We start from the raw sequence: 26,337 nt of genomic DNA, 5'->3' as shown, positions 1-26,337 counted from the left end.
AAGGGGAGATATTTGTTTTTGGAATACTTTCAATATGCCTGGAAATGCTCTTGTCCAGAGCAAAGGATGCCAATTTCAAACTCTCCAAAAAAGTGTTTAAAAATAAAAATAAACTGGTAATAATGGATATGAACAGAAAAATTATCTTATGTAGTTTCTTGCAATAGCCCTCTGTGACTTTCAATTTTTCATTCAAAACTGATTCCTAAAAAATGTCCGGAGATTTTGGTAAACTCTTTCAGATTTGTCCCCTTATTCATGTCCTCATTACATGTAGTGCAACAAGACCACTCATGATCTGTAAAGTTCTACTTTTGATAGATTTAAACAAACAATATTGGAATTACCATAGTCATAGTCATAACCATAAACTATCAACTCCATCTGCCTGATAGAATATACATTTTGTTTCAAACATGTTACATTTAATTAGGCTTTAGAGTCACAAAGCAACTGAAGAAAAACCAAATTGCTACTGTGTATACCATGTACAAAATAAATGTTTGTTAACTCTGTAAAAAACAAACTCCATCAGATTTCTGTCTAACGTCAACTCTGTCAGAGTGCCGAAAGATCTTATAGAATGGTTGTTTTTGTTTGGAATTGTCAATTTAATAATGTGCTGTAGTTTACATTTTTTTTGTATTCAACTTTTAGATGTAGAGGCAAAAGTAAGTATTGAGTATCTGTCAACTCTGTCAGTGGCTTGTCAACTTTGTTGGGCGGGGGGCTTGCTCGGACTTTGCAGGCAGCCCCGCGAAACTGCGCATCGCCACTGGTTCTTAAGTCATGACACTGATTTTTAAATTGATTTATAAATCACATTACAATTATATATATTTTTTGGCTGACTTTTTTCATTTATCTCTGCTATAACAATATAACTGACCTATGTTAAGTTCTCTTCACAATGATGAGGATCATTACATAGGCATGGAGTAGTTTTAGTATATCAAGCTAGGCCTTACTGTTTGTCGGACTGGACAACAGCATCTGCTAAATGAAAGATGTAATATAGTATTGTACTAGAATTGCACAATATTCACTTAAAAGTAATTTGCCTTTATTTGTTTAACCATGGTAATTATAGTATTAGTATTACAGCATTACTAAAAATATTTTTCTTAAGTTTGTTGCTACCTCATACAATGGTAATGTTATTACAATGTTACCTCACTTTTACATATTAGTTTCAATTCAATAAAAGACTGCATCTGTCAAAGAGCCTTTAACTCTCCAGGATGATGAAATTGATTTAGCCCAGTGGGTCGGGATGCAGGCACTAGGCAGATATTTTTTCAGTAGAGAAAGAGGTCATACGTGGTCTTGTCTGTTTGACCGGCTGGGGTCAATAAGTTCAGTCAATGTGGTTAGAAAGTGCGGGGTGAAGTTGCCCCTATACAGATCAGGGAAAAGCTTCCGCTCCCCCAATCCTAACCTTGACCATTAGTGTGGAAAATGCAACACTGACCGAAGATCAGAGTCTAAGGGGCTACATTATGATCAGATCTCATGCAGTTGCACTCTGCATTTATGATTACTTGTGTGCTGCCAGGTGTGAGCAGGATTGAAATAAACCCAACCTTAATGACATACTCGGGTACAAAATTCTGTTTTGGAAAAGACTGACGTTATGACCAAAATGATCCTATTTACATTTTGTAGTACATTTTGACAGTAGAATAAATGTTTCCGAATCATATCGATGCCACATAGGCTGTTTTCTAAATGAGAAGTTGTTTTTTAGCTTGTAAAATCATGTGATGACCCAAAGGCAGACATAGATGTACAAACAGATTTTAAACAAAATACAATTCCAAAAGGGAGGGTCTACAGGGGCTAATGATTGGCCACAAGGTCTGCTCTTAGTTGATCAGCTGAAGTGACAAGGTTAAAATAAATTGTCCACACCACCTGCTTCTATGGATTAAAATGGGTGATCCAATAGGCTATTCCAGGACCGGAATAGGCTTCCAGTGTGCTGCACATATAGTGCCTTCAGAAGATATTCATACCCCTTGACTTATTCCACATTTTGTTGCGTTACAGCCTGAATTCAAAATGGAAAGAAATTCTCACCCATCTACACACAATATCAAATAATGATAAAGTGAAAACGTGTTTTTAGAAATGTTAGCAAATTTATTGAAAATGAAATACAGAAATAACTTATTTACAGAAGTATTCACACCCGAGTGAATACTTTGTAGAAACACCTTTGGCAGCGATTACAGATGTGAGTCTTTCTGGGTAAGTCTCTAATGACTTTCCACACCTGGATTGTGCAAAATTTGTCCATTAATCTAAATTCTTCCAAGCTCTGTCAAAGTGGATGTTGATCATTGCTAGACAACCATTTTTAAGTACTTGCTATAGATTTTCAAGTAGATTAAAATCAAAACTGTAGCTTGGCCACTCAGGAACATTCATGTCTTCTTGGTAAGCAACTCCAGTGTAGATTTGGCCTTGTGTTTTAGGTTATTTCCCTGCTGAAAGGTGAATTAATCTCCCAGTATCTAGTGGAAAGCAGACTGAACTAGGATTTCCTCTAGGCTTTTGCCTGTGCTTAGCTCCATTCCGTTTCTTTTTTTATCCTGAAAAACTCCCCAGTCCTTAATGATAACAAACATACCCATAACATGATGCAGCCTCTACTGTGCTTGAAAATATGAAGAGTGGTACTCAGTAATGTGTTGTATTGGATTTGTCCCAAACATAACACTTTGTATTCAGAACAGAAAGTGAATTGCTTTGCCACATTTTTTGCAGTTTTACTTTAGTGCCTTGTTGCAAACAGGATGCATGTTTTGGTATATTTTGTTATTCTGTACAGGCGTCCTTTTTCACTCTGTCAATTAGGTTAGCATTGTGGAGTAACTACAATGTTGTTAATCCATCCTCAGTTCTCCCATCACAGCCATTAAACTCTGTAACTGTTTTAAAGTCACCAGTGGGCCCATGGTAAAAACCCTGAGCAGTTTCCTTCCTCTCCGGCAACTGAGTTCGGAAGGATGCCTGTATCTTTGAAGTGACTGGGTGTATTTATATATCATCCAAAGTGTAATTAATAACTTCACCATGCTACATATTCAATGTCTGCTTTTTTATTTATTTACCCATCTACCAATAGGTGCCCTCCTTTGCAGGGCATTGGAAAACATCCTTGGTCTTTGTGGTGGAATCGGTGTTTAAAATTCACTGCTCAACTGAGAGACCTTACAGATAATTGTATGCGTGGGGTGCAGAGATGAGGTAGTCATTCAAAAATGAAGTTAAACACTATTATTGCACACACAGTGAGTCCATGCAACTTATGTGACTTGTTAAGCACATTTTTACTCCTGAACTTATTTAGGCTTGCCATAACAAAGGGGTTGAATACTTATTGATTCAATACATTTCAGCTTTTCATTTTTAATTAATTAGTAAAAAAAATTAAAAACATAATTTCACTAACATTATGGGGTATTATGTGTAGGCCAGTGACAAAACAAATCTACAATTAATTACTCTTAAATTCAGGCTGTAGCACAACACAATTTGGAAAAAGTCAAAGGATGTGAATACTTTCTGAAGGCACTATATCTGTACACCCCAAAAAATTACAACCTGTAATGTAGCCATCATCATTCATAGCCACTCATTCAGCAAATAAAACATTATCCGTTTCAAAATCACCCTGGTCTTATGTAAAAAATGCATAAACATACCTAACAACTTAAGTACTCATCCATTTACCAAATGATTGAAGCAAAAATTTTAGAACAAAAATCAGGGCTGGCAATAAATAAATACTATATACCTACACATATATCCATAATTTGTATAAAAAAATGGCATACATGAACATTTGAGTTGACACGGAACACATTCACCAAGCAGAGTGCATCACGAGAGTTCGGTGGATTCCAGATGATATCTCATTGTCACTAAGTACAGAGTACCATTCAGATTCCATTTTTCTCAGAAGACACACTCCAGTAAATGGGTGTCTTATCCCCAATATCTTTTGCCTATGCTATTGCAAATAGTGACAATGCAGGAGTCATCAGATACCGATTCGATATTCATTGAGAGAAGAGTAGCAACTTACCAACAAGTTGTACAGACAGTTATAGTTGGACACAGTGTTTAGTGTATTAGTAAAGCAAAACATAAAGGGTTGTGTTCATTAGGCACCAAACAGAAGACAACGTCCTGAAACAGAGGTGGACTACTTGGAAAATACTGAATACCATTTTTTTTAATACAAAATGTTTTTTAAAGTTTTCAGTTGCGTGCCCAAATGAACACATTGGCTGATAGACAGACTGACAAACCACTGTAGTTTTCCTATTCAACTGACGCCCTCTGCTGGTAAAAGAGCAGATCTGTCTGGTTTACGTATGCGCCCAAGTACCCAAAAGGCTCACATCTGCGCAATTCATCCGCTTGTTTTCAATGTGAGTGACAGTGAGTCCTAAAAGCATAAGAAAGTAAATACAGGAAAAAGGTAGGACCAAAAAAAGCTGAAGAACCCAGACCAGCAACCCAATCACCTACATGCCAAAATATACATCTCGCCTACTCATTGGAGCGACAGAACAGACAAAAGGTAGCACATCTTTCACCCCAGCCACTTAACCTCCATGTCTGCTCCTTCCTTAATTTCTTCAGGTTTACTCCAGTGGGACCTTCAAAAACACTGCTGGTCTATGTGGGAGCAGGGGGTTAGTTGGGATGTTTGTTTAAAAGACCTCAGAAATAAGAACTCGAAGTGTGGGGTAATGTTCAGAGTCACTTTCAGTCATGCAGCGGTCCCATCCCTGCCTGTGTGTGTGTGTATGAGTATGTGTCGTCTACTACTTGAGAACCAGAGTGGCCTCGCTGCCGTCTTTCCTCTTCAGGTACAGGCCGTGGGTTAGGTGATGCTCTCGCCGCAGGTACGCGTAGAAGTAGTCCGACACCAGCAAGATCTGAGAAGAAACAAAGCAATATTGACAGAAATCCATCTGTGAAAATTATAATTTCAATAGTTAAAGGTACTGTACTCTAATCCAGCTGATTTCACACTGAAGATGCCTGTACCAATGCTAGCCTACCCAGCTATGCAGCCCATTCCAGCCCACTCACCTGTGCCACGTTGAAGAGCAGCGTGATGGAATAGTAGAAGTTGGAGTTGGCACTACCCGCGTAGATCCAGAGGTGCCAGAGGACGGGGAACAGCGCGGAGCACGCCAACAACACAACCGACACCTGGAAGATATTCCTCAGGACTGGAACACAAGGAAAATAAAGTCAATATAAAACTATATAATGTACAGTCATAACATTCTTAATGAGCCTAAAACCAAAGCTTTTTCTTGTAGAAGTTTCCCCTAATATTAGTGTACAGAATTCGCTGATTGGTGATGTGGAGTTGGGGAGACGGCATTCGTGGCAGGTGTGCCTTCTATATCTCTCTATGGCCCGGTATCTATAAGGGCAGCCATTGAGAGCGCCTCCTTTCAATCCGGGTCCATCACCCAAACAAAGTTGAGGAGTTGAGCAAGCCAACAACTCACAACTACTAGTATGAGTAATTGAATGCGAGTTCCAATATCCTTTATTGCATAGAAGAGGACTTCCTCACCTCTGTTTTGTTTGTGTGGGATTCCGGCCACTAATGGCTAATTCAGGCAGCCATTAAAAATCATAATTCATACATGCATCTGTCCAACTGTTCAAGACTGGCAACATCAACTGTTCATCATTCTATGAATCTAGACATTTAAACAATCCATTCCATTTTACAACCATCTTCATCTAAATAAAGACTCCAACTGCCTCTTTGCTTCTGTCTCCGCTCTCTGACCGGAGCCCACTGTAGATGGGCATCACCATTCCGGTTCTACAACCTCAACACTTAGCCAGCTAACTCGCTCTAGTAAATATTCTGCAATTAGTGCAAGCACAATCATGACGGTGCAATGAATTTCACTCGTGATTATACAATGTGTTAATGTCTTTATTGTACCTCTCCCTATCAAATAAATAAATGAATAATTGAAAGGACTCTGTATGAACTCCAGTTCATAAAAAGGCAAACTTCAAACGTTAAAACATTACTGACTCACTGACCACTCTCTACCCTAGCTGGCTATAGTCCCAATTTATGTTGGCTATGACTAAATAGATGATCATTAAACTGGATGACTCATTAGATTATGCTTTCTGAAATACCATCCTGGCTTTTCTTGTTATTGAGCTTTGTGTCAGGTGCCTGTGGTGCATCAGAAATCAGTTTCTATTGTTGACTTTGACAGAGCGGAGTCATCCCCTCTTCCTGCTTCTCTTTGTAAAGAAAGATAATTATACTAGCCCTTGACCTGGTCTGAAAACAAACCCTAAATCAGTAATATATGCCATTTAGCAGACGATTTCATCCAAAGCGACTTACATTGATGCCTGCATACATTTTACATATGGGTGATCCCGGGAATCAAACCCACTAAACTGGTGTTACAAGTGCCATGCTCTACCAACTGAGCGACAAAGGACCATTGTTTCTCGATCCTGGTCCTAGAGACCCAATGGTGTTCACATTTTTTGTTTGTTGCCTTATCACTAACACAATTGATTCAACTCATCATTAAGCCTTTGAATTGTGGAATTAGGGGTGTTAGTGCTAAGACAAAAAAAGTACATTCCTTTGGCTGGGACAAAACCTGCTGTACTGCGGGTCACCTGCAGCAGGGTTGATGATTACTGGACTACAGTATTAGGGATGATGTTAAGGAGCACACCCTCTGACGGTTAGTTCTCCTAAAATAATTGTCTTAGTCGAGCTTTGTCCATGTCCAATGCCATCTGTTGAGCAACTCATAAAACATGTTTCCAAACTCTCTCATTGAGTACCCACCACCCCAGCTGTTCCACCTATTGGATTTATTTACAAGCCCTTGACTAGTTCAAAGAGGTTTGCAAGCAGTGGAATAGATAGCTAATGAATAGAGCAAAGGTTTGGGAAACACTATCCTCACACATACAGTACAGCGGGATCTACACAATAGATGACATGGAATATTAATGTAGCTCAACTTTGTACGACTTTTGAGGGATGAAGACAAACTGAATTCGACAGGGGCGAAGAGTATTCCTGCCTCTTCAACAGAAATAGCTTTAGGACAGAGTTCAGTAAGCGCGAAATGGGAGCCTTGAAACGGGGAGGTACTATCTTAACTTGTCCAATAAGAAATGCTTGTGCTCATCTTCTGTTGCAAAACAGTTTGCTACGGTGTACCATATCGAACACAATCCATGGCTCATGGGAAAGAACCACTCACATCTATATAGGTGGTTCCAGGCCGGCAGGAAGGCCATATAGAGGGCGATGTCGCCCACGGTGGGGGAGGACTTGATGATGGCGATCTGCATGAAGATCAGAAAGACTGGGTGCTCCCTGGGACAGAGGACAGCAGTGTTACTATACAGCAGCCTTTTAGGATTAAATAATTTACCGGACTTATAGATGCCACTTTTAGATGGGATACATTATATACACACATGTGGTCCTGTGTGGCTCAGTAGAGCATGACAGTTGTAACACCAGAGAAGTGGGTTCAATTCCCACAGGGGCCACCCAAATGAAAACAATCACTTTGTAAGTCACTTTGAATGAAATCGTCTGTTTAATAGTACATAATACCCAGGAACAAGGGTTTCCGGAAATTTGGCACCGCACAAGTGACTGGGAAGATTTTTAATTATCGGACATTTGAGAAATGTACAGCTCATCCATATGAATAGGGTGCGTAAACCATTAGGACTTCCACCCACGCAGCCAGCGCATCAATAAACGAGGGATATTGGCCAGATGAGCCACATTAATGTGTCCTTAAAAACAGCCTATAACAAACTACAAAAACACTATTCCTTATGTTTCGATGTGTCGCAAATGCAAAACTTTTTAGCCTATTGTTTTATTGGTTTTTACTTTCCTAAAACAATAATTGTCCACCTCACGGTTCAGCTGTCGTAGATTTGAGCACTAAATGCATCAGGGCATTGCATGCATAGGCCTATAGGCTTAGGCGTCCACTGTATGATATGAATATTAAAACAATACATATAAAAGCTTAGGCCTAGCCAGAGCGAGAGAGCGAGAGAGCGAGAGAGCGAGAGAGCGAGAGAGAGAGAGAGAGAGAGAGAGAGAGAGAGAGAGAGAGAGAGAGAGAGAGAGAGAGAGAGAGAGAGAGAGAGAGAGAGAGAGAGAGAGAGAGAGAGAGAGAGAGAGAAGAGAGAGAGAGAGAGAGAGAGAGAGAGAGAGAGAGAGAGAGAGAGAGAGAGAGAGAGAGAGAGAGAGAGAGAGAGAGAGAGAGAGAGAGAGAGAGAGAGAGAGAGAGAGAGAGAGAGAGAGAGAGAGAGAGAGAGAGAGAGAGAGAGAGAGAGAGAGAGAGAGAGAGAGAGAGAGAGAGAGAGAGAGAGAGAGAGAGAGAGAGAGATATGTCGGCAGCATGCTATGACACTGACATGCATTTCTTTATCCTTGTCAGATATAGCAGATGCAGTAGCCTACAGATATAGGCGACCAGAAGGAAGCTAACTAGTACATTTTCTATCCAAATATTTTTATAAAGATAAGCATTATATTCTAAGATTATAGGAGTAACTCTGGTAGGCTTAAAACATTCTTCCTCACCTAAAATTAAACTGTTGGGGTCAGTTGGAGCACCGGTGCAACTGCCCTCATATTATAGGCCTGAAGTATAATAGGCAAATAGCAAACATTCACAACATTTTCTAAATTGTATTAGGGTATTTCCAAAAATTAGTCAAGCTATTGTTTATAGGGAAAATACGAACAGGATATTATATTGCAGTAAACACAACATTACAGCTGGAACTTCATTTGGCCGAATAAATTGGCTCAACAGAATGAAACGAAAAACACTTCCAAACTGGTTTAAACCTTCACAAAAGTTTTGTACAGGATATATTGCAGCAATTACCAATAAAGGCTAGTGCCTACCTTAGCCTATTAACCTGTCATTTGTTAAACTAAATATGGAGCACACAATACATTTTTTTTTTTTTAACTGATGAAACTTCATTTAGCCAACAACAATATCAGCAGAATGAAACAAAAGTTTTTCATATTTAAAGAACTGGTTTAGATAAATTAATAGGCCTATAATAAAAATGATAAAATAATAATAAAAACAAATGATTCTAAATACAAAAAAATGAATAAATATAAGTTCCAAAATTGCATCCTATCTGAATAGCGAGTTGCACAGTAGCCTGCATTTGGCCATGCCAACGTTCTTTTTATCTTTGTCCACTACAATATTAAAACTTGTCCATACGGAGAACATTCCCCTTGTAGTCAGGGCTCCAGACTAACATTTCCCCCTGGTGGCACTGGTGCCATTAAGCGTTTCAGTTGGTAGCACAAGCCAACGATTTGGTCGCACCCCAATTTTCTAACATGGCATCACACAATATAACATGATTTTAAATAATCTTATAACGTCTTTCACAGTGCTTTTTAATAAAGTATACTAGACTACTGAGATGGTATTGAATAAATAAATTGTTTCGTAATTATTTCATGTTGTGATTCTAAATATGTTAACATGCAACCTAATCCAGTAACTGTCATGCATTTTGGATAGACAATTGTGCTATATTTTACTGTTAAAACAGAGCTGCAGAATTTGTTCAATTGAAATTAATTTGCCAGCATCTTTATGTGCTCTAATATCTTAGGCTAATTTAGTTGGGGATAATTCACCACCTAAGTAAATGGAAACTCAAAACACATTAGCTAGATCACTAATTCTAAAGATTATACCCACTGCTAGTAGCCATGTATTAATCCAACGGTACATTTAATTTCCCAAAAAACAGGAGTTGACCAATGAGGTCTATACACTCGCAATGGCCAATTCGCATTTCACACGCTCCGTATCTCAAAGCCATATCAAATTTCTTCTTTGCAAAATAGTTGCTATTGAGCTCAAAATTTAGTTGATAAATTAAAAGGTTCTTTACTGTTTGACCAAATCATGGTTTTAGCCTCCGAAAAATAGGACGTTTTGAGTGAGGTGAATGAATGTGCGTGCAACTCGCATCAATTATTTTTTTATTTCACCTTTATTTAACCAGGTAGGCCAGTTGAGAACAAGTTCTCATTTACAACAGCGACCTGGCCAAGATAAAGCAAAGCAGTTCGACACATACAACACAGAGTTACACATGGAATAAACAAACATACAGTCAATACAGTAGAAAAAGTCTATATACAGTGTGTGCAAATGAGGTAAGAAGGGAGGTAAGGCAATAAATAGGCCATGGTGGCGAAGTAATTACAATATACCAATTAAATGCTGGAGTGAATAGATGTGCAGAAGATGAACGTGCAAGTAGAGATACTGGGGTGCAAAGGAGCAAGATAAATAAATAAATACAGTATTGGGATGAGGTAGTTGGATGGGCTATTTACAGATAGGCTATGTACAGGTGCAGTGATCTGTGAGCTGCTCTGACAGCTGGTGCTTAAAGCTAGTGAGGGAGTTATGAGTCTCCAGCTTCAGTGATTTTTGCAGTTCGTTCCAGTCATTGGCAGCAGAGAACTGGAAGGAAAGGCGGCCAAAGGAGGAATTGGCTTTGGGGGTGACCAGTGAGATATATCTGAAGGAGCGCGTGCTACGGGTGGGTGCTGCTATGGTGACCAGTGAGCTGAGATAAGGCAGGGCTTTACCTAGCAAATACATATAGATGACCTGGAGCCAGTGGGTTTGGTGACGAATATCAATGTGACCAATACATTTTTTTTACTTGCACAGCCAAGTAAAAATGGTCACAAAATACGACTAAATGGTCGTAGTCTGGAACCCTGCCTTGTAGGCTTTTCACTATAGGCACTGTCCAACCTTCGTTTTACTTTAATGAAAAATGCCTCTATCTTAGCAATCAACACTAGCCTAGGTCAAGACTCCTCTCTTGCCCTCTCGCTCTCCTCAGCAGCAGGCCGATACATGTAAGGAGTGAGAGAATGGTGCTGAAGTGCAAAATCAGGGTGAATGATCGGCAGCCGCGGACAATTTGGCCGGCTACAATTATCAGCTTTTAATTTATTTTAATTGAATTACCTGCTAATGGAAACCTGCTAGGAACATCAATAGCAAATATACAGTTGAAGTCGGAAGTTTACATACACTAAGTTGACTGTGCCTTTAAACAGCTTGGAAAATTCCAGAAAATTATGTCATAGCTTCAGAAGCTTCTGATAGGCTAATTGACATAATTTGACTCAATTGGAGGTGAACCTGTGGATGTATTTCAAAGCCAACCTTCAAACTCAGCGCCTCTTTGCTTGACATCATGGGAAAACCAAAACATTCTGACATTTCACATTCTTAAAATAAAGTGGTGATCCTAACTGACCTAAGACAGGGAATTTTTGGATTAAAATGTCAGGAATTGTGAAAAACTGAGTATAAATGTATTTGGCTAAGGTGTATGTAAACTTCTGACTTCAACTGTAGCTGCAATCAGCAATGAACAGGGTTCACATATGACCTAAAGGACAAGATGAGTTGGATAAAGTTTCTATATGATAGTGCTTGCCATCTTCGTTTATGTACAAACTGAAAGCATTACCATGTTGATCTCTCAACAACACAAGGATGATGCAAGTGAAGTTTAGTCTAGTGCTGTAGGTTAGTTATCTTTGAATGCAGCAGGTAATCATTCTTAAAGTAATTACTTCATGAATTAAGTTTATATACCAATTATGGGGTCAATTTAACTAATCGTTTGTGATTTGTGAAATATTTTCAGTGTTATTTTCACGATATTTCACATTGTCTGTATAATTTAAATTTAACATTTATTTGCACAAGACAAAGTCCACTTGATCATCAGATATTGCTCTAAAATCCTATGCCACTGGTGCCAATGACATCTACAATGCAACCTAGTTTGGTGCAGCAATCTAAGGTTACAGTGACTTTATTTTCACACAGCTTCTAAGGACATACGCATAAGGTTTACATACCACATTTCATGGCCCCATACCCATCAGTCCAGTTCTTAAAGCCCTGGTGTGATATGGTTCCATCTTAATGCAGCAACTAATCATTCTCAAATTAATTTGAGGGTAATTCATTGAGTCTTTATACCAAATCTTGAGTCAATCTGACTTACAGGCTGACTACAATGCTCGTGTCGCGTGCACGAGCGTTGCAAAATAAATTTAGACATACATGTTATTCAATTATTGCACCCACACTGCTCGCGTGTGCCAACGAGCGTCTGCGTTGCCAAGGGATAAAATAGAAGTCAGTTCTATTTGTGACGCAGATCGCACTGGAAGTCCTGCCTCTCCCATCTCCTCATTGGTTTATAGAAGCAGGTACCCATGTTCCATCTCCTCATTGGTTATACCCACGTGGGTGACTGAAAGACGAACGAGGTCAGTGGCGGTAATGCACCTAATTTATGAAAGTTGCCAATTTCAATGTAAAGTCAAGAGAAGAAAAAGCCTGGAAGGAGGAGAGATGACTAGAAACGATTCGGTTGACCGTTTTATGTGTAGATTAATTGGCAGAGTAGAGGACCTTGTGCATTTCAGGTAAAATAACAACTCAATGTTTATATCCCAGGACAAATTAGCTAGCAAGCGCAAGCTAGCTAGCTAAATTGCCATAAATGTTTAATGCTTTTCGAACCTGTCCCCAAATTCATATAATTGGTTCAGAGTTTGTTTTGATATTTTAACCTGCGTGTCATGATCGCGTTTGGTGTGGGGGGACAAAATACATTTATGCACGATGGTGCACGTGCGCAGCCGGTTTGGGTTCCGTGTTATGGTTCATTGGAAAATTAAGTATTTTTAGCATTAGCATACAGTATATTCAGAAAGTTTTCAGACCATTTCGTTAAGTTACAGCCTTATTCTAAAATGTATATATTTTTTCTCTTCAAAAAATCTACACACAATACCCTATAATAACAAAGCAAAAACAGGTTTAGACGTTTTTGCAAATGTATTAAAAATAAAAACTGAAATATCACATTTACATAAGTATTCAGACCCTTTACTCACTACTTTGTTGAAGCACATTTGGAAGCGATTACAGCCTTGGGTCTTCTTGGGTATGTTAAAGTTGCGACAGTTCGTTTCTGGTGTCAGAACAAAATAGTCAGCACATAGTAACTTCTGATTTAGCTGTACTTTAATTAATGCAAACACGTGTGTGGTAAATGGGTTGTTCGTATATACGGTCTCGCTGTTTTACCTCGCAGGGCAAAACAGAGAAGAGGGCGTCACATTCTATTGTTCTCTCTTTTATACTCTGACAGAGATAGTTCCCGCTCAATGCTGGCCTGTCAGAGGGAGGAGGAGCGTGGTTTAAACTTGCTCCTCCTGTCGTCGGCGTGCAGGCTGATCCCAGCGTCGTGACGCACTTCCTGTTGCCGGTTGTAGTTCTTCTTGTCTTCAACAGTTGATTTACTCGTAGTTTATATACTTAATATTGTAGCATAGCTTCCCCGGTATATTATATAAGTTATGCATACAAATAGCCAGTTCAACCCTAACAGGTATGATGCTACAAGCTTGGCACACCTGTATTTGGGGAGTTTCTCCCATTCTTCTCTGAAGATCCCCTCAAGCTCTGTCAGGTTGGATGGGGAACGTCGCTGCACAGCTATTTTCAGGTCTCTCCAGAGATCAAAATCGGGTTCAAGTTCGGGCACTGGCTGGGCCACTCAAGGACGTTCAGAGACATGTCCCCAAGCCACTCCTGCGTCGTCTTGGCTGTGTGCTTAGGGTCGTTGTCTTCTTGGAAGGTGAACCTTCGCCCCAGTCTGAGGTCCTGTGCGCTCTGGAGCAGGTTTTCATCAAGGATCTCTGTACTTTGCAGTTGTGCCAAGCTTGTAGCATCATACCCAAGAAGACGAGGCTGTAATCACTGCCAGGTGCTTCAACAAAGTATTGAGTAAAGGGTCTGAATACTTACGTAAATGTGATAGTTTATTGTTATGTATTAGGAAAAAAAATACAAACCTGTTTTTGCTTTGTCATTATGGGGTATTGTATGTAGATTGATGAATGCACTGTATGTGCATCTATAGGTACAGTGTGGCCATATTTGAATGCAGTTAAACAATTCAAGACTGATGTAATAAGTCTAAAAACAAAATCTGGAGTGATTCTGAAATATGGTTCATTAGAAGATCATTGCAGATGATGTTGAGCATTAGCGTTACATAGGAAAATAATGAATTGTTAAAGAGCGACTGCCTTTAAAAAGCAACGACTACCTTTGAAAACAGCCTATGTAGTATTGATATGAGTCAAACACTTATTCTAGGGAAAATAGGATAAATTCTGGTCATAAAGTAAATCTTGTCTAAAACGTAGTTCGGAACATCTATGCAGCACAACGTGTAATTGACACGGGGTGAACAGCTGCAGTGATCACTCTCTATCCAATTGCAGACAGTGCTCAACAGCTCTGACAATTTACATAAAACAACACAGTGCACATTTTGTAACTTGAGAAAACTGCCCCAAACACATTAGTTAGATGTAAAATTGCACAACTTAAGCATCCTCTGCAAAAACTTCAAAATGAATTACAGTTATATTAGATTCATTCTGGGGTTATGAGGAAGTGAAATTGGCTAGTGTCTCATGGGGGACAAACATCCTTAACCAAACACAGAACCGGTCAGGAAACACACCGCCAAGACTGAAATCTAATTTTTCAAATGAGCAACAGAAAAACACAGGTGCCAATCGGCGTGTTCATTGGCTCTATAATAGTTTCCTTGTTTTTTGGGATATCAATACCAAATTCAGTGTGGTTCATCTTAAAGTTTCAAGTTAATAGGATTCAGTGCAGTGGACTTAGTGGTTTAAATGGACACGTAAAATCAGATTTTTATTTGTCTATATTTTAGCCATCTTTTGACCAATCCTTTAGCTTTTCTGAAACTAAGTTAAGACATACTATGGGCCTGCATTCCATCTGGTGTCATTAGGTCCTATGGTTCATTTTGACCAAATCATGGTTTTAGCTTCCTAAAAAATAGGACGTTTTGAGTGAGGTGTATGTGCAGCTCGAACGATGTGACCATCACATTTTTTTACTCACACAGCCATGTCAAAACCAATTAGCGTTGCATAGTCTAAAAAGTTTCCTTATTTTTTAAAGATATCAATGCCAAACTTAACATGGTTCATCAGGGTAATGTCTTTGACGAGTCAATCTGGAGTCAAACTGATTTATGGTTCGTTAGCATATGTGCTAACGTGCATCTATTGGTACAGTGCAAACATATTTGAAGGGTTACTGTATTTTGCCCCACAGATCTGTGCTCTTCTGAACCACAAAAATGACAACCTTAGTCTCTCCACACTGAGTTAAAGAGCTGATGAAGGGCACTCACTTCAGCTTGATGGAGAGTGGAATTGTGTAGAAGAACACGTTGATCTGAAAGACACAGATGAAGAAGAGGCGGAAGTACTCAAACATCTCGGCGAAGAAGTACCTGAAGAGGCCTGTGTTGGGGGTGAGATCTGGCATGGAGAGGCTGGGGAAGAGACACAGAGAGAAGAAGCATTCACACTGTAGGAGGGAACGATCACACAATGCATGAAGGTCCTTTCATAATCAATGTTGGGATTAGTTACCTGAAAAAGTAATATTACTCGTTAAATTTGACAAAAGTAATGCGCTATTTAAAATATTACTTCGTGTGAAAATAAGTTATATTACTAGTTATTACTTTGCGTTACTTTCAAATTTGACTGTTAGAGGGAGTAAGGCGAGCGGTGATTGATATGCTACTAACTCAGGTATGATCACTACTAGTTTCTCCTTTCATCTGTGGTGGTTCTTTCTTTTGGTTAGTCTACAAGTGTTGCACCATCATATGGGCTGTTTAATTAGCCATTCAGATCCCTTGACTTTGTCTACATCGTTACAGCCTTATTCTATAATGGATACAATTATTTTTGTCCCTCCATCTACACAATACCCCATAATGACAAAGTGAAAACAGGTTTTTAGAAAATTTTGCACATGTATTAAAAATGAAATACAGAAATACCTTATTTACATAAGTATTCAGACCCTTTGCTATGAGACTTTAAATTGAGCTCCGGTGCATCTTGTTTCCATTGATCATCCCTGAGATGTTTCTACAACTTGATTGGAGTCCACCTGTGGTCCACCTGTGGTAAATTCAATTGATTGGACATGCAGATCTTTATTGAAGTTCTAAGTCTTCTTGGGAATGATGCTAAAAGCTTGGCACACCTGTAGTTAAGGATTTTCTCCCATTCTTCTCTGCAGATTCTTTCAAGCTTTGTCAGGTTGGATGGGGAGCATTGTTGCACAGCTATTTTAAGGTCTTTCAAGAGATGTTCAATCGGGTTCCAGTTCGGGCTCTGGCTGGGCCACTCGAGGACATTCAGAGACTTTTCCTGAAGCCACTACTGCATTGTCTTGGCTGTGTGCTTAGGGTCGTCTTGAAAGGTGAACCTTCGCCCCCAGTCAGGTCCTGAGCGCTCTGGAGCAGGTTTTCGTCAAGGATCTCTCCAAGTCCCTGCTGCTGAAAAACATCCCCACAGCATGATGCTGCCACCACCATAGGATTGTGCCAGGTTTTCTCCGGATGTGACGCTTGGACTTCAGGCCAAAGAGTAAAATATTTTTTCCATCAGATCAGAGAATCTTGTTTCTCATTGTCTGAGAGTCTTTTAGGTGCCTTTTTGCAAATTCCAAGTGGACTGTCATGTGCCTTTTACTGAGGTGTGGCTTCCGTCTGGCCACTCTTCCATAAAGGCCTGATTGGTGGAGTGCTGCAGAGATGGTTGTCCTTCTGGAAGGTTCTCCCATGTCCACAGAGCAAGTCTGGAGCTCTGTCAGAGTGACCATCTATTTCTTGGTCACCTCCCTGACCAAGGCCCTTCTCCGATTGCTCAGTTTGGATGGGCGCCCAGCTCTAGGAAGAGCCTTGGTGTTTCCAAACTTCTTCCATTTAAGAATGATGGAGGCCACTCTGTTCTTGGGGACCTTCAATGCTGCAGAATTTGTTTGGTATCCTTCCCCAGATCTTTGCCTTGACACAATCCTGTCTCTGAGCTCTACGGACAATTCCTTTGATCTCATGGCTTGGATTTTGCTCTGACATGCATTGTCAACTGTACGATCTTATATAGACAGGTGAGTGGCTTTCCAAATCATGTCCAATCAATTGATTTTACCACAGGTGGACTCCAATCAAGTTCTAGAAAATCTCAGGGATGATCAATGGAAACAGGATGCACCCGAGCTCAATTTTGAGTCTCGTAGCAAAGGGTCTGAATTAGAGGTCGACCGATTAAATCGGCATGACCGATTAATTAGGGCCGATTTCAAGTTTTCATAACAATCGGTAAAATTGGCCTTTTTGGACGCCTATTATGGCCGATTACATTGCAATCCACAAGGAAACTGCGTGGCAGACTGACCACCTGTTACGCGAGTGCAGCGTCAAAAGGACCTTGTGGCGGCAAGGAGCCAAGGTAAGTTGCACGCTAGCATTAAACAGCGGTGCCTGTTAATTTATCAGCGAATCACAGCCAACATCAGCTTCGCCAAACGGGTGATTTAACAAAAGCGCAATCTCTGCACAAATGTACCTAACCATAAACATCAATGCCTTTCTTAAAATCAATACACAGAAGTATATATTTTTTTAAACCTGCATATTTAGAAATGCATGTTAGCAGGCAATATTAACTAGGGAAATTGTGTCACTTCTTTACGTTCACTGCAAGCAGAGTCAGGGTATATGCAACAGTTTGGGCCGCCTGGCTCGTTGTGAACTAATTTGCCAGAATTTTACATAATTATGACATAACATTGAAGGTTGTGCAATGTGTCACGTCCTGACCAGTAGAGGGTGTAGTTGGGTCAGGACGTGGCAGAAGGGAGTAAGTGTTTTATTGTTTCATTTAATTTTGGCCGTGTGACTTCCAATCAAGCACAGCTGTAGAGGGTTGTGGTTGATTGGGAGTCACACATAAGTTGCCTACGTTTCCGTTGTGTGGTGTGGGTAATTGTGCTTGTCACTGTTGTTGCACCTGACAGGACTGTGTTGGCTGTCAGTTTTGTTGTTTTGTTAATTGCATAGTGTTCGTAACATTAAAAATGACGAACCCTAACTCCGCCGCATTTTGGTCCACTTCTTCCGTAGACAGCCGTTACAGAATTACCCACCAAACCAGGACCAAGCGGCGGAAGAGGAAGGAGCAGCAGGACTACTGCGTTATGGACAAATGGACATGGGAACAGATCCTGGACGGAGAGGGACCATGGACTCAGGCTGGGGATTATCGCCTCCCGCAGTGGGAGATTGAAGCGGCGAGAGCGGAGAGGCGATACTACGAGGAGAGAGAGCGCAACGAGCGAGAGGCAGCCCCAATATTTTTTTGGGGGGGGCACACGGGACAGTCGGTGGAGCTGAGGTCGGAACCAGAGCCAGTCGGGATGACATTGGAGGTGAGCGAGGGCTATGAGACAGAGACTGTGACGGGGTTAATGGGAAAATTAGGAGAGAGAGAGATGAGAGAGCTGCTAGTGTGGTGCATAAAGTACGGCATTCGCCCTAATGAGCGTGTCGTGGGTATGATGTCACCTGAGGCAGCTCTCCATACTCGTCCTGAGGTGCGTGCTGGTTGTCTGGTAAAGACTGTGCCTGCGCCCAGAAACAGGCCTCCTCCATGTCTTCCCAGCCCTGCACATCCTGTACCTACGCCCAGAACCAAGCCTCCTGCATGTCTTCCTATCCTGGTCAAGCCTGTGCCTCCTCCACGGACCAGTACTCCAGTGGGTCTCTCTATCCTGGTCAAGCCCGTGTCTCCTCCACGGACCAGTCCTCCAGTGGGTCTCCCTATCCTGGTCAAACCCGTGTCTCCTCCACAGACCAGTCCTCCAGTGGGTCTCCCTATCCTGGTCAAGCCCGTGCCTCCTCCACGGACCAGTACTCCAGTGGGTCTCTCTATCCTGGTCAAGCCCGTGTCTCCTCCACGGACCAGTCCTCCAGTGGATCTCCCTATCCTGGTCAAGCCCGTGTCTCCTCCACGGACCGGTCCTCCAGTGGGTCTCTCCACCCTGGTCTCTCCTGTGCCACCTCCTCAAGCCAGGCCTCCGTTATGTCTCCCCAGCCTGGTGAATCCTGAGTCGGAGCTGCCCGCCAGTCAACAGTCGTCAGAGCTGCCCGCCAGTCAACAGTCGTCAGAGCTGCCCGCCAGTCAACAGTCGTCAGAGCTGCCCGCCAGTCAACAGTCGTCAGAGCTGCCCGCCAGTCAACAGTCGTCAGAGCTGCCCGCCAGTCAACAGTCGCCAGAGAGGTCAGACTGCCCTGAACTGCCGGAGTGGCCAGACTGCCCTGAACTGCCGGAGTGGCCAGACTGCCCTGAACTGCCGGAGTGGCCAGACTGCCCTGAACTGCCGGAGTGGCCGGACTGCCCTGAACTGCCGGAGTGGCCGGACTGCCCTGAACTGCCGGAGTGGCCGGACTGCCCTGAACTGCCGGAGTGGCCGGACTGCCCTGTTCTGCCGGAGTGGCCGGACTGCCCTGAACTGCCGGAGTGGCCGGACTGCCCTGAACTGCCGGAGTGGCCGGACTGCCCTGTTCTGCCGGAGTGGCCGGACTGCCCTGTTCTGCCGGAGTGGCCGGACTGCCCTGTTCTGCCGGAGTGGCCGGACTGCCCTGTTCTGCCGGAGTGGCCGGACTGCCCTGTTCTGCCGGAGTGGCCGGACTGCCCTGTTCTGCCGGAGTGGCCGGACTGCCCTGTTCTGCCGGAGTGGCCGGACTGCCCTGTTCTGCCGGAGTGGCCGGACTGCCCTGTTCTGCCGGAGTGGCCGGACTGCCCTGTTCTGCCGGAGTGGCCAGACTGCCCGGTTCTGCCAGAGGTGCCCGCCTGCCCTGATCTGCCAGGGTGCCCGGCCTGTCAGGATCAGCCCGAGTGGTCCTCCTGCCCTCCGGTCCTGCCAGAGTGGCCGGACTGCCCTGTTCTGCCGGAGTGGCCGGACTGCCCTGTTCTGCCGGAGTGGCCGGACTGCCCTGTTCTGCCGGAGTGGCCGGACTGCCCTGTTCTGCCAGAGTGGCCGGACTGCCCTGTTCTGCCGGAGTGGCCGGACTGCCCTGTTCTGCCGGAGTGGCCGGACTGCCCTGTTCTGCCAGAGTGGCCAGACTGCCCGGTTCTGCCAGAGGTGCCCGCCTGCCCTGATCTGCCAGGGTGCCCGGCCTGTCAGGATCAGCCCGAGTGGTCCTCCTGCCCTCCGGTCCAGCCCGAGTGGTCCTCCTGCCCTCCGGCCCAGCCCGAGTGGTCCTCCTGCCCTCCGGCCCAGCCCGAGTGGTCCTCCTGCCCTCCGGCCCAGCCCGAGTGGCCCGCATGCCTTCCGGCCCAGCCCGAGTGGCCCGCATGCCTTCCGACCCAGCCCGAGTGGTCCGTCTGCCAGGGTCAGCCCGAGTGGCCCGTCTGCCCGGCGCAGCGATCGGCGCCAACAGAGTGGGCGACGCCGAAGGTGGAGCGAGGTCCACGTCCTGCACCTGAGCCACCTCCAGGATAGGTGGGTTGGGGAGGGAGGGTGTAGCACAGTGCCGTCGGTGACGGCAGCCACCCTCCCTTCCCTCCTTATTGTTTAGGTGTTCCTTTTTGTTGGGGATTTTTTTTGTGTTTTCCTTTTTTTAGGTGCATCCCGGGGTCTGCACCTTGAGGGGGGTACTGTCACGTCCTGACCAGTAGAGGGTGTAGTTGGGTCAGGACGTGGCAGAAGGGAGTAAGTGTTTTATTGTTTCATTTAATTTTGGCCGTGTGACTTCCAATCAAGCACAGCTGTAGAGGGTTGTGGTTGATTGGGAGTCACACATAAGTTGCCTACGTTTCCGTTGTGTGGTGTGGGTAATTGTGCTTGTCACTGTTGTTGCAACTGACAGGACTGTGTTGGCTGTCAGTTTTGTTGTTTTGTTAATTGCATAGTGTTCGTAACATTAAAAATGACGAACCCTAACTCCGCCGCATTTTGGTCCACTTCTTCCGTAGACAGCCGTTACACAATGTAACAGCATTATTTAGACTTATGGATGCCACCCGTTCAATAAAATACGGAACGGTTCCGTATTTCACTGAAAGAATAAACGTTTTGTTTTCGAAATGATAGATTCCGGATTTGACCATATTATTGACCAAAGGCTCCTATTTCTGTCTGTTTATTATAATTAAGTCTATGATTTGATATTTGATAGAGGAGTCTGACTCAGAAGTGGTAAGCAGCAGCAGGCTCGTAAGCATTCATTCAAACAGCACTTTACTGCGTTTCCCAGCAGCTCTTAGCAATGTTTGAAGCACAGCGCTGTTTATGACTTCAAGCCTATCAACTCCCGAGATTAGGCTGGCAATACTAAAGAGCCTATAAGAACATCCAATAGTCAAAAGTATATGAAATACAAATGGTATAGAGAGAAATAGTCGACGCATCATAACCCCTATAATAACTACAACCTAAAACTTCTTACCTAGGAATATTGATGTATGTAAAGTCTATAAATAATGTGTCACCAGCAGTGTCACCACACTAGCGCCCTATAAAAATATACTGTTGCAGAAAATGTGGACGGGATCACAGAATCCAGATATTAAAAACAGAATTCAACAATATTCATATGCATTGGAACGTAGTAGGAAATTCGTTCATTTTCTGTATGAGCGCGTTTGTCTGGGTGTAGCCGTTAGCAATGAGGCTAATGTAATGACAGCTGTCTTCTGGTAGATGGAAAGGCTTTCCCAAAAACCTTCTCAATTAAATGTTAACTACAAAGTAGCCTATACCAACCTGGCAGAATGATATCAAGATTATTTGCCTCAATCCAGTCGCCATTTGTTTTGCAAACTCTGAAATCACCTTTATTTTATCAGGGAATCACGAGAGCTACAGACACATTGTTAAGCAAAAAACGGTCTCTGGTGCATAGTCGAATTCAAGGGCAACAAAAATGTCTTATGGTCTCCTGATGTGGTTTAAACATCAAATTTGGTTGTTTTATACATTTGTTTTTAATTTTTTTAAGTGTGATTTAGAGAGCGAAAACCTGAAAACGGTAACCTAGAAAAACTAAACGGAGAAAATAAAATTTGGGAAAAAACTGAATCAGGCAAAAAATTTAAATAATTTAAAAAAGGACCCTACCACACGAAGTACTGTTTCGTACCCAAAATGCAACAGCAAAGTGAAAGGTCTCTGGGCTGCCGACTGACTGATCTACAAATCGCCTTGCATCATAAATAACTACCCATTATTACTTGTAGTATATCCTGTTAGGAATAGGGGGCAGTATTTTCACGGCCGGATAAAAAATGTACCCGATTTAATCTGGTTATTACTCCTGCCCAGAAACTAGAATATGCATATAATTAGTAGATTTGGATAGAAAACACCCTAAAGTTTCTAAAACTGTTTGAATGGTGTCTGTGAGTATAACAGAACTCACATGGCAGGCCAAAACCTGAGAAGATTCTATATGGGAAGTGCCCTGTCTGACCATACAGGATCTCTGCTGTAACGTGACATTTTCTAAGGCTTTCATTGGCTCTCAGAAGGCGCCAGAATGTTGAATGATAACTCTGCAGTCTCTGGGCGAAAAACAGCAGGGGTTTTGGAGAGTGGTACTTCTGAGAACAATGGCACTGGCACACGTGTGCATGTGACGACTCCATTTTCTTCTTTCAGTGTTTGAATGGATACAACGTCTCCCGGTTGGAATATTAAAAATCAAATTTTTAAAATTTCAAAAGCGCTTTAACCATTACTCCTAACACTTTCAAAACTAGTTGTAGCTAACCCGATGGCATAGACACACATTGCACACCCTTTAGTTTGTCCATTTTCATCTCACAAGGTTTTACATGCATTTTTCAACATTTTGAATTTCAATAGCTCCTTGGTCATGCGACCTAGTGACTTCAAACAAGGTTCAGATTATCCACTCAGTGGGCCTACACATTGCACACCCTTTAGTTTGTCCATTTTCATCACACAAGATTTTAAAATAATTTTTCAAAATGTAGAATTTCAATAGCTCCTTGGTCATGTGACCTGGTGACTTCAAACAAGGTTCAGAATGTCCACTCAGTGGGCCTACACATTACACACCCTTTATTTTGTCAAATGTTATCTCACATGGTTTTACATTAATTTTTCACAATTTTGAATTTCAATAGCTCCTTGGTCATGTGACCTGGTGATTTCAAACAAGGTTCAGAATGTCCACTGACTACCCTTCTATATTTCACACCCTTTAGTTTGTCCATTTTCATCTCACAAGATATAAAAATAATTTTCAAAATGTAGAATTTCAATAGCTCCTTGGTCATGTGACCTAATGGACTTCAAACAAGGTTCCGAATGTCCACTGACTACCCTTCTATTGCACACCCTTTAGTCTGTCCATTTTCATCTCACATGGTTTTACATTAATTTTTCAAAATGTAAAATTTCAATAGCTCCTTGGTCATGTGACTTCAAACAAGGTCCACAATGTCCACTCAGTGGGCCTACATATTGCACACCCTTTAGTTTGTCCATTTTCATCTCACATGGTTTTACATGCATTTTTCAAAATGTAAAATTTTAATAGCTCCTTGGTCATGACCTGGTGACTTCAAACAGGGTTCAGAATGTCCACTCAGTAGGCCTACACACTGCACACCCATGCAGTGGATATACACCCATATTGCATAACCTCTAGTCATGTATCTTCTATATTGTTGTACATTAATATTAGTTTGACAATTAGGGGGTTCAGTCCAGTGTTGCGTTTACCCTTTTCTTTAATATTTTATCTACAACAATTGGTAGTTCTAAGTACTTATTTTCCCAGTTTTTTCCCCACAGCATTTAACAGTGGGGAGAAAGACAGGAAAGAGACAGATAATAACAATAGGAGAGAGACATAATATCTCCTTTCGTTGTTAATATCAACCATAAAGGAAAAGGGCAAAGTACGAGAGTCATGCTATTAATTGTCCAAAGCAGGGATGGAGAGTGAGCTAGTGAGGTAGGCTGCAGTGGGTTTGCTGGTCAATACATATACTGAACATGTAACCACAGTAATGGTGGCCAGTAAATCAATGAATAAAAATGTAATATTGACAAATTAAACAGAAATTGTAGACCTTTAATCTTTTCCAACATGTCAACAGACACTTAACTTCAAATAAGTATGAAACATTTCACAGTGTTAACTTTCTCTTTATCCCTGGTTGATGTACATTTCAGAGACTCTTCAGTGTGGATGGGGTATAGCATACAGTGAGGGAAAAAAGTATTTGATCCCCTGCTGATTTTGTGTTTGCCCACTGAAAAATAAATGATCAGTCTATAATGTTAATGGTAGGTTTATTTGAACAGTGAGAGACAGAATAACAACAAAAGAATCCAGAAAAACGCATGTCAAAAATGTTATAAATTGATTTGTATTTTAATGAGGGAAATAAGTATTTGACCCCCTCTCAATCAGAAAGATTTCTGGCTCCCAGGTGTCTTTATACAGGTAACGAGTTGAGATTAGGAGCACACTCTTAAAGGGAGTGCTCCTAATCTCAGCTTGTTACCTGTATAAAAGACACCTGTCCACAGAAGCAATCAATCAATCAGATTCCAAACTCTCCACCATGGCCAAGACCAAAGAGCTCTCCAAGGATGTCAGGGACAAGATTGTAGACTTACACAAGGCTGGAATGGGCTACAAGACCATCGCCAAGCAGCTTGGTGAGAAGGTGACAACCTTTGGTGCGATTATTCGCAAATGGAAGAAACACAAAAGAACTGTCAATCTCCCTCGGCCTGGGGCTCCATGCAAGATCTCACCTCGTGGAGTTGCAATGATCATGAGAACAGTGAGGAATCAGCCCAGAACTACACGGGAGGATTTTGTCAATGATCTCAAGCCAGCTGGGACCATAGTCACCAAGAAAACAATTGGTAACACACTACGCCGTGAAGGACTGAAATCCTGCAGCGCCCGCAAGGTCCCCCTGCTCAAGAAAGCACATATACATGCCTGTCTGAAGTTTGCCAATGCACATTTGAATGATTCAGAGGACAACTGGGTGAAAGTGTTGTGGTCAGATGAGACCAAAATGGAGCTCTTTGGCATCAACTCAACTCAACTTGTTTGAAGGAGGAGGAATGCTGCCTATGACCCGAAGAACACAATCTCCACCGTCAAACATGGAGGTGGAAACATTATGGTTTGGGGATGTTTTTCTGCTAAGGGGACAGGACAACTTCACCGCATCAAAGGGACGATGGACGGGGCCATGTACCATCAAATCTTGGGTGAGAACCTCCTTCCCTCAGCCAGTGCATTGAAAATGGGTCGTGGATAGGTATTCCAGCATGACAATGACCCAAAAAACATGGCCAAGGCAACAAAGTAGTGGCTCAAGAAGAAGCACATTAAGGTCCTGGCCTAGCCAGTCTCCAGACCTTAATCGCATAGAAAATCTGTGGAGGGAGCTGAAGGTTCGAGTTGCCAAACGTCAGCCTCGAAACCTTAATGACTTGGAGAAGAACTGCAAAGAGGAGTGGGACAAAATCCCTCCTGAGATGTGTGCAAACCTGGTGGCCAACTACAAGAAACGTCTGACCTCTGTGATTGCCAACAAGGGTTTTGCCACCAAGTACTAAGTCATGTTTTGCCGAGGGGTCAAATACTTATTTCCCTCATTAAAATGCTAATCATTTTATAACATTTTTGACATGCGTTTTTCTGGATTGTTTTGTTGTTATTCTGTCTCTCACTGTTCAAACAAACCTACCATTAAAATTATAGACTGATCATTTCTTTGTAAGTGGGCAAACATACAAAATCAGCAGGGGATCAAATACTTTTTCCCTCACTGTACATTTTCAACAACAAAGACAGCACTTCCAGTTTGTGTTCTTTACTCTGTTGAACTCTTTTGTCTTCATTCCTAGTTACAGTACATGGAACCACCATTGGCATACAAAACATTACATCTAAAACAAAAAGCGTAACACGATATAAATTCTATTAAATATCAATGCAGTATGACGAATTAGCCATCCATTGTGTTATATCATAAATTGTCTTACATGCCGTCACTGATGTCAAAAGATTATAAACATGTTAAATAAAGTTACTAACCCAGTCAGTCTTTGGGCCACAGACAGGTTCTTTATCAGTGGCACACATGAAGCAGTTGTTGGCTTTGTTGAACTCTGAAATCATAGGCATAAACTCAACATATGGCTGTCCCACACAACTACATAAAAATCAAGAATG

At 42.1% G+C, this 26,337-nt stretch overlaps 1 protein-coding gene across 1 annotated transcript in view; it reads right to left on the bottom strand.

Annotated features, from left to right (window-relative positions):
* Positions 1-3,483: 3,483 nt before the first annotated feature.
* pigu (phosphatidylinositol glycan anchor biosynthesis, class U) overlaps positions 3,484-26,337 on the bottom strand; it is a 32,391-nt gene continuing 9,537 nt past the window's right edge. The window contains exons 2-6 of the mRNA XM_045692116.1: positions 26,200-26,273; positions 15,424-15,602; positions 7,305-7,420; positions 5,113-5,255; positions 3,484-4,955 (exon numbers count right to left, since the gene is read on the bottom strand). Of these exons, the coding sequence (XP_045548072.1) occupies positions 4,842-4,955; positions 5,113-5,255; positions 7,305-7,420; positions 15,424-15,602; positions 26,200-26,273 (626 nt within the window). The 3' untranslated portion in view covers positions 3,484-4,841. The remainder of the gene's footprint in view (positions 4,956-5,112; positions 5,256-7,304; positions 7,421-15,423; positions 15,603-26,199; positions 26,274-26,337) is intronic.

Source organism: Salmo salar, chromosome ssa12 (genome assembly GCF_905237065.1).
Source record: "Salmo salar chromosome ssa12, Ssal_v3.1, whole genome shotgun sequence".
NCBI lineage: Eukaryota > Metazoa > Chordata > Actinopteri > Salmoniformes > Salmonidae > Salmo > Salmo salar.
Note: the sequence above shows the minus strand (reverse complement) of the source record. Positions and strands in the feature narration are given on the sequence as shown.